Source organism: Vicia villosa, linkage group LG7, assembly GCF_029867415.1.
Source record: "Vicia villosa cultivar HV-30 ecotype Madison, WI linkage group LG7, Vvil1.0, whole genome shotgun sequence".
Taxonomy (NCBI): Eukaryota; Viridiplantae; Streptophyta; class Magnoliopsida; order Fabales; family Fabaceae; genus Vicia; species Vicia villosa.
In genome coordinates this window covers 64,783,774-64,793,521 of record NC_081186.1, presented here as the reverse complement: position 1 = coordinate 64,793,521, position 9,748 = coordinate 64,783,774, and the positions used below count along the sequence as shown (strand labels likewise).

General features: G+C 34.6%; 1 protein-coding gene across 1 annotated transcript; it reads left to right on the top strand.

The window, feature by feature from the left end:
• The first annotated feature begins 271 nt into the window (after nt 1-271).
• On the top strand, nt 272-5,266 carry LOC131619223 (uncharacterized). Its single transcript, XM_058890345.1, has 4 exons — nt 272-938; nt 1,029-1,149; nt 1,265-1,411; nt 5,072-5,266. The coding sequence occupies exons 1-4, from the start codon at nt 364-366 to the stop codon at nt 5,264-5,266; spliced, it is 1,038 nt and encodes a 345-aa protein (XP_058746328.1). The 5' UTR covers nt 272-363.
• The last annotated feature ends 4,482 nt before the right edge of the window (nt 5,267-9,748 follow it).

Genomic DNA, 9,748 nt, shown 5'->3' with positions numbered 1-9,748 from the left:
GACCAGTTCAATATAGGTGGATGTATCCGTTTGAAAGGTTCATGGGTGATTCAAAGCGATCAGTGAAGAATAAAGCAAGAGTTGAAGGTTCTATATGTGCACATTACCTTCATCGAGAAACATCACATTTTTGCAGTCATTATGTGTTAATGAATATCTATTTATGTGTTAATGAATATCTATTTATGTGTTAATGAATACTCTATTTAGTGTTAATAAATATCTTTGTTGGTGAATAATAAAATAGGTAACATGCCACCTAAGAGTAAAGATAGTGGTAGGAAGTCCCAACGTCCGAGGATAGTAGTATGTGAGGCGCCTCAGACAGCCGCGTGTCCCCGCCCTCAGAGTCATGTTGATCCTATGTCTCTTGCCAGTACTCAGGCTTTTACCCCATTACTCTCCTCCCACACATTCCCGTCTGGGGTACCTGCATCTTTCCAGTACTCAGCGGTACCTCCATCCTTCCAGCATCCTGGTGTTCCATCGTCCTTCCAGCAGGCAGGTGGACCTAGCTTTCCATTCACACATACTGGTGTGCCCCCTCCCAGTTTTCCATTCTCCCATACTGGCATGCCTTCATCCTTCCAGCATACTGGAGCATCTGGTTTTTCATATCCCATCCAGATGACTTCATCCTTCCAGCAGACGGGAGGATCCAGCAGTACACTTCCGACACAGGCTGGACGATCTCCTAGTCCACGCCCCACACAGGCTGGACAATCTCCCCGTCCGCGTCCCACACAGGCTGGACGATCTCCTAGTCCACGCCCCACACAGGTTGGAGGCTCACGCACCCCACATCCCACACATGTACCAGCACGTGAGGTTGATGAGGCAGTTGATGAGATAGATGGAGCTGATCTTCGTGGGAGGGATGATCCTGGTGAGATTCATGTCATTGACGGCAGATTTTGGATTCAACCCGAAGGAAGCAAGTAAGTTTCCTATTTAAATTTTTTTATAGTATGTATACATTTTCATTTTTTCTATAAATTTATATCTAACATTTTCATTTTTTGTTTCAGTTTTACGCCGAGTCGGACTGCTGCTAGGGTTGTTAGCTATATAATTCAGCAGATGTATAAATCAGCTTTTAAGAGCTATGGGGACGTCAAAAATAAAGATGAATGGTTTAGAATGTTTAAGGTATTGTTATTTATATATGTTATGCATTTAATTTATTGTTTTAGTTATAGTTATTTAAATAAAATTCTCATTATAATTACTTAACATTTTATTTTAATGTCATACATTATTGCAGGAGAAATGTGTGTGGGATCCTTTGAGTGAAAAAACTGTTCAGAAAGTTTTCAATACCAGATGCTCTAAAAGAATGTCTGATATGCTGCGGCGAGTAAGGGAGAATCATGAGCTTCATGGAATCCGTCCTAACTGGATAGGCGATGAGGTTTTTCATGACCTTGTTACATATTGGAGGAGTCCAGAATTCCGGGCTAAATCAGAAACTTTTAAGAAGATGAGAGCATCTGAAAAGGGCGGTTGTGTCAACACAGTTGGAAGTATTAGCACCGCCGAGCATGCCCGACGATTGGTAAAAATTTTAAAATTTTTAAGTTACATCTTTATTCATAATATATTTTACTAATTATTTTTAATTATATTATTTAGGCTAAGGAGTTGGGGAGAAAACCATTGATGCCTGAGCTGATTTCGAGGACCCGGACAAGGAGATCTGGAGGTTTTGTCGACGAGCGCACGAAGTCGTATCTTGTAAGTGAAATTAACGTTGTTTATTTTTTTTTTTAAATTAATACAAATCTTGTGACGTGAATTTCATGTGGCAATTGATAAATTGCCACATTAAAATCATGTGGCAAATCATAAGTTGTGGCGTGAATATCACGTGGCAACTTTTTAATATATTTTAATTTATAGTATATACATATTTAATTAGTATAATTAAATATGCATTTAAATATTTAACTTACATTTTTTTTATTGAATATGTGTGCAGGAAGATTATGATAGTCGACTTGCCATTTTTCTGGAAAATAATCCTCAATACATGCCAGCAGAGGGGGAGCCGCTTAATGCGGATGTTGATCACTATATTTGGGCTGAGGTTATTAATGAAAAAGGACCTAATGGTTGCTTTTTTGGTGCTGGAAATTTGGCGGCCAACTATAGGCGTGGTGACCGCAATCTGTTTCAGAGAGTTCAAGATGGAGAGGGTGGATCGCGTCAACCAAATCTGACTCAGGAACAAACTGAATTAGTAAGGCAATTGGCGAGACGCGAAAGTGAGGCCCAGATCGAGATGATGCGGAAGAAGCAAGCTGATATGGAGGAGCAGCATGCGCGTCAGATGGAGGGCATTATGAAGAAGCAAGCTGAGATGGAGGAGCAGATGAGGCGGTTTATGCAAGGAGGTGGAAATTACGGTAATGTTCCTCCTCAAGAGCCGGAGGATGACGGGGTGGCTGATGATTTTAATCCGGATAATTATTTTCCGGATGATGCCTCTTAAAACATTTTGTATTTTATTTGTTTTAAATTTATTTTTATGTAAAATAATCTACATTTTAATTCATTAAAACATTAATTTTAAATTTTTAGTTTTAATTAATTGAATTTAATTTTAAATTTTTAGTTTTAATTAATTGAATTTATATAATACAAATTTATTATATAAATTAATTTATATAATACAAATTTATTATATATAATGAATTTATATAATACAAATTTATTATATAAATTAATTTTTATGGATATTAAATAAATTTTATTTTATAGGTTTTATTATATAAATTTTATTATATAAATTTTATTATATATATTTTATTATATATATTTTATTATATATATTTTATTTTATATATTTTATTATATATATAAATTAATTATATAAAATATATCAAACAAAACAGCGTGAATAAATTTTTTTTAAAAAAAAGCATTTAATGTAGCGATGTGGTTCCCACGTCGCTACCTTAGTCAACAAACACACTGTCCCACACCTGCCACACCTGCTGTGTGTGCAGATGGATGTTCCCCATGTTTCCTTGTTGCGACGTGGGAGTCACGTCGCTACTTTCTGACGTGGTCTCCACGTCGCTACAAGTTGCCACTTTGTCTCCTGCGACGTAGTGGCTCACGTCGCTATTTTTTTGTTGCCACGTGATATTTCATGTTGCGACGTGTTTCCCACGTCGCTGCAGAGCATATTTTTTGTAGTGGCAAGGCTCGGGCGGTGGTGGATGATCTAATCTGTGATTATCCGGTAGACATGGTTGTGGTGTTTCGGATGGGGATGAAGGGACCTCCATGGAAAAACTGATTAAGATGAATGAGAGTGAGAGTGAGAGGGAAAGAGAGGAGAAAACGATCTTCATGATTATCGATTAGCTTTTGATGAAAAAGAGATGATTTAATGAATTAACTGTTATAAGAGAGATATAGAAGAAGATGAGTGTTATGAAAGTATCTTTTTAACACATATATAATATATAAGAAAGAAATGTTAATTAGTTTTAAAAATACTAAAATACCCTTAACTAATAATTCTTCAATAAAAAAACTAATTAATTTTTATTTTGACTCATTTAATTAATTAATTTTCTAATAATATATTTTAACACGTAATTAACAAAAAGAAATATGTGTTTTGACAATTATAATAGAAGAGAGAAGTATTATTATTTTTAATTAAATAACAATAATACCCCTTTAACAAAAACAACACTATCACAATTTTCTTAATCCATTTTCATTTTATATGATTGATGTTCCACTCCACAATAAAAACTTGCGCATTGAAAATCAAAAGACTCCTATTCACAATATAATTTACTAAATATAGTTTTTAGTGAAATTATCACTCTAATTTTATTTATTTAAGTACAATTGCAAAATTTTAATCTTAATATCATATTTATTTATTTTTATCTCATTATTTGACTTTAAATTATGTTATGCAAGTTTGCCACATGTTTAAAATTAACGGTGGAAGTGATCTGCTTCTGGAGGATTGTGAAGAAAATATGAGGTGCTAAATAATATCGTTACTCCTTTAATTGTTAAAGACCCAATGGTACAAGTGAAAAATAATTTTTCTGTGGCCTTTCTTCGCATATCAAAGAGAACTAGAATAAGTGTGGATCTCACCAAATTTTAGTCTCTCCACTCTCTTTTTCTACATCTAAAAGATTCCTCATCGCTAGCCTATCTCTCTCACATATCTATTTCTCTTCTAACTATTTCGTACCAAATGCACCATAAGCTTAAGCATAATCAACATGTATAAAACAAAAAAATGTTACATTTGAAAAAGAGTAAAATTGGAATAATGAAAGTTAACCCTTTGCTTGTTTAAGGAGAAGTAGGAAAGAGAGAAAGAGAGAAGAGAGGAGAGATGGCCACTTTCTCTTGCTTGGAATGCAATGATATAGGGAAGAGAGATTTAAAAATGATGGGATCCACCACTTTTATCTTATCTGCATAATTAAGAAGAAAGAAGAAAGAGTATGAGGTTCTCTAATGTCTAAGAGTGCAGAGGATGCAATAGCTAAGCAACTGTGCGATCAACAAGGAGGTACATTTACTTCCAACACTCAAACCAATCCAAAGCAACATTGTAATTCAATTACGACTAGGATCGGTAGAGTGATTGACAAAAACATTAGTGAAACAAAGAGAGTTATTTTTTAGTGGAAAGAAAGATATGAAGGAAAAAAATAAGGAACTAAGAAAGAGGTAGAAGAAAATAATAAAAAGGATGAATTAGTTGAAAAAGAAAAGTTGGGAGAAAGGTGAGTGAGGAGACAAAGACCAAGAATAAAAAGTCTAGAGATGAGAAAGGTCATATGAAAAATCCTCTCGCAACATTTATCATATCTGCACGCTCTTGCCAAGAAAGACAGAGAAAGGAAGTATACAAGGTTTTTGGATATATTGAAACGGTTGCAGATTACTATTGATTTTCTAAAGCCTTGGAAAAGATGCCTATGTGCTCTAAATTCATGAAAATGATTCTAACAAAGGAAATGAGATACATGGATGAGGAAACTGTTCACTTGGATGATAGTTGTAGTGCCATTATTCAAAGAACCTTTCCGCAAAAAGAAAAAATCCTGGGAGAATTACGTTACCTGTCACCAAAGGAAACATAAATGTTGGTAAAGCACTCATTGATATGGGTTCAAGCATAAATCTTTTACCATTGCTGGTGATTAAGCGTATATGTGATCTTGACATAAAGCACACTAAAATTCTGGCCCTTTACAATAGATGTCAAGATTGATGTTCTAACAACAAAATACAATGTTAAGAAAAATGTTAAGACATCATGTGTTTGACAGAATTTTTTTACCAAACTATAAATTATGCAGAGTTAAATTGTAGAAGGTAAAATACACAGTCAATTGTTAGCCCGATTCGATGCAACATCACATACTCTGGGGGCATCCAAGCCAGGAAGAAATTCACTAGGATAGTATTAGTTCAAACTAAATAAATCTAGTTTACAACTTATCGCTTAATCACTACCTTGTGAAATTTATACCTAGGGCCCTCCTAGATATGAGACCCCCCTCTCACTTCCCAATCACCTTAGTGACAATAACAAAAGATCAAAATAGAAGGACATACTTCCAATTATACACAATGCACTCCTTACTTAAAAGCTCGTGATTGATTTAAAGAAAAGAAAAACACAAGAAAGGGGGTTTGAATTGGGTTTTCAAAATTAAAACAGTATGGCACGTTTGGTTATCCTGGTTCGTTTGAACTCAAACTATCCAGTCCACCCGCCGAGGTGATTTTGCCTTTCTCAAACAAGGTCTTAATTCACTAATCAAAACTTTGAATACAAATCACAAAGACTACCGTCTATGTCTTCTTGAGACTGAACCACAACTTGGTTTCTCAAGGAATCACAAAATAATAAAATATGTGTACAAGAATGCTTCTAAAAAACTATATCACAACTATGATGTTTACACAATATTAAAGCAAAGAATGGTATGATAGACAAAAACTTTTTAGAATATTTCTTTGTATGCGTGAATGAGTTGTCTTTTCGTCCTTTCAAGAGCTCCTTTATATATATGTGAAGCTTTAAATCCGTTGGGGACATGTGAATCCGTTTTTGGAAGTTTGATAAAATGATGTTAATGTACTTTCCAAAAATACGAATCTTTGTCTGGTACCAGACGTTACTCATTGATTTGCAGTAATTGAATTGTAATGCATCAGAGTATGGTTCTTTGAGATCTGATCATAAAGAGAATCATGATGTTGAGACTTTAAATCAGATTTTTGCTTTATCAAATATTTTCTTGCAGTGTTGGTGCTTCAGAAGTTCGTAGTTCTCAGAACTTCTATGTGTGATACTTTAATTTAGCTTGTTTAGATCTTTTCATTAGAACTTCTCTGCTTCGCCAATTTCTTATATTTCTTTATCAAAACTTCTCTGCATATTATAATAAATTTAGAGAGCATATTTGTTTTTTTAATAAAAATCATGTATTTGTTATCATTAAAACTATTACTAAGATGTAGAACCAAACTATGTTCTAACAATCTCCCCCTTTTTGATGAAGACAAAAACTCATATATTTTGATGTATCAAGTAAGAACATAACGTATTAGAATCTCCCCCTGAGTTGAATACTCAGATAAGAAATAGATACTTCCCTGAAGATGTTTGATGAGAGCTTTGGATGGAAGTTCAGATAGGCATGAGTTATTTTGAGTAGATATTTTTCCTGTTTGCTTTTCAACAAGTGAAACAGAAATCGTTTTATAAAATATGATCGAGACTTAGTCCCGACACTGTTATATTTCAAAATATTTTATGTTCTCCCACTTTTTGTCACTAATCAAAAAGTAATAAAAACACATAAAAAGAATAACAAAAAGTATTACATTCAAGAAGGAGGATTAAAACAGACGAAAGCACATAAACAGAAGTGTAAACAAAAAAAATAAGGTTGTGAAGCCGATGGAAGTCGTGTGAACAATGCTTCCAAGTGACTTTTGATCTAATTGCTTGATTCTTCTTGTTTGCCTAGCATCCCTTTAATCTCTGTGTTGGTTTCGTCCTGTTTGTGTAGCCTTGCCCTAACAGCTTCATTTTATTTCTTCAACTCATCCAGAGTTTTCACTATGAGAGAAGATGGAGCTGTTTCAACAGAAGATTTCATAATCTCAGAAGTAACTACAGCAGATTCTGTCCCAGGAGTTTTGGCAACTGACTTTCCTTTATCTTCAAAAACGACCAGGGATTGAGGTTGAGGTTCAGGAGATGTTTCCTTTAATTCTGATTCCTGTGGAGATTCCTAGGGTTTCTTGTCGAGATAAAGAAGGGGTTTCCCTTCCCAGAGACGTAGAACTTGATCCTTGAAGACTTTTAGATGATCCCAAAAGTTCTGTTGTGCAATTTCGTACATGAGTTCCTTCATCTTCAAAGATTCAGAATTAAACCATTTTCTGAACTGAGTCCAGAGATAATCAGAGACAGTTGGATTAAGTTTATTCACGCAAGCTTGCTTCAAAAAGTTAACCCATTCCTATATTTCTATCTCAAAGACCTACAGAGATTTACCAACATCTGATTTGGATGGTTTTTGTGTTGGTTTTGGAATGGCTATTTTCTGAGAAGATGTGACAAATTTGTCCCAAGCTTCTGAGGGGATCTTCTGAGAAGTTTGATGGAGATGGAGAATCAGAAATGATAATAGGAGATTTGGGTGGTGTTGAGTTATAGGGAGAGGGAATTTCTGGAATGGTAAAGGCGGGTGAATGTTTAGTGATGAAGAGGTGTTGAGAGGGCAGTTGATACCAGGAATAAGTAGTGTGGTTTCAGGTATTTGTTCAGGGGTATTATTTGGATTTTCTAGTTGAGGATTTTTGAAGAAAGGGTCAAATTGATTAATATCATATAGAACTTGTGCAAGTTCTGGTTGTGTTTGAGAAAATGGGGTGGAAGAAGGATTAATCAGAGGAGAGGTGTCAATTTTTATGTCAAAGTCAGCAAGAGTTTGTGGTGAAATATTTTCAGCAGGTTTGGGAGAAGAAGGTTTAGATGTTGATAAAAATACTGATTTGACAACAGAAACAAAGGGGAGTTACCTTTCTTTTTAGCAGCTTTAGGAGTTTTCTTAGTTCATTCTCTAGCAGCTTTCCTTTTCCTAGATTTTCTAATAGCAACTTCTGGAGGTTATTTCCTCAGATCTTGGATATTGACTTCTGGAATTGTTCCATCACTTTTGCAAGCATCTAGGTATCTGAGGACAATTTCTAGATGTGAGTCTGTTGAGAAAAGAGGAAAATCATGCAGAGGGATTATTCTGGTGGTGATGACTTCCTTTGTGGTAAGAGTAGGATCCTTCTAAATGGTTTATATGATCTTCATCTTCATGAGATTATTGGCGTTGAACGGTTTTCTAACACATGGTTCCAGAACATCAACTTGTTGAATTTCACTCAAATGTTATATCAACTTGTTTTTTGTCAGAATATCTGATATCAACCTTCATAGAGGAATCCAATCTCTCTTGGTTCTTTCTTCTTCTCTTGTTTCCTTGACACTGGTTTTCAGATGATTGAATAGAGTATGAAGGAGATGAATTTTGGCCTTGGTTGAAATGAAGTACAACAAATATTGTTGATCAATGTTGATGTAGTATGGAGAACTTGTTGGCTTTATGTGGTTGATGCATCCCAGAATAATTCTAGACCAAATTCTGAGATGGTCTTTCAGATCTTTGATCTTGTTGGAGGGTTGCCCAGAGGTGAAGATTTCTTTGGATACAATGATTACTTCAGAACCTTTTTCTTCCATTTCACTGCATCTAATGCCGTTTCCATAGTGACCAATGAGTTTTCCAATGAGATCTTCGGTGATGACAATCTTCTTTCCCATTACATACGAAGTTACTTGATGATTTGATGTAGTAGCATGAATAAAAAATTCCTTAACCAGTTTTTGGAAAACTGGACCAATTAAACGATCAAAGAACTTTGCCCATCCTTGAAACTCAACACCAGGAGTAAGATCACACCCATTTTCTTTCATGCTTTCAAAATCAACTATGAGTTCACAAATAACTTCAAGAGAATCAACTAGAGTGAAGAGAGTTCTTGTAGGCTCAACATACCTCTCTTCGTTGGGAGTAGAGGAGGAATCAAGAATGTTGATTTGAGGAGCAAGATATTGAGACTGTTGTTGTTTTTGTTAAGAAGAAGAAGCCATTGTTCACAGACTTAAGGATTTGAAACACACAAAGGGGAAAAGAATACGGACGCAGAGAAAACAAGTTGAGTGAGAGTGAGAGTGTTTTATGTTAAAGTGATATATATATATATATATATATATATATATATATATATATATATATATATATATATATATATATATATATATATATAGGGTTAATACATATTTTCACCCCTGCCATATGGGGCTGATTTGAAAAACCCCCCTACAAAAAAAAAGTTGCAATAATTCCCCTAACATTTGAAGATTCTCTCATTTTAAACCTTCGTCAGATCCAGTCATCCAAAAAGTTTACATGTGGCTTTTTATATTATTTTTTTTTATTGCCAAGTAAGCTTTTTTTATTATATAAATTTTTAGTTTATATTAGAAAGCATGTTAATGTCCAAAAATTTGTATTGGGTGGGAGTTAAACCCACACCATCAATTTACCAACATAAGGGATGAAACCACTAGGCCACTTCATTAAACTTGTCTTTTTAGTGCTTCGAATAGATCTTATAA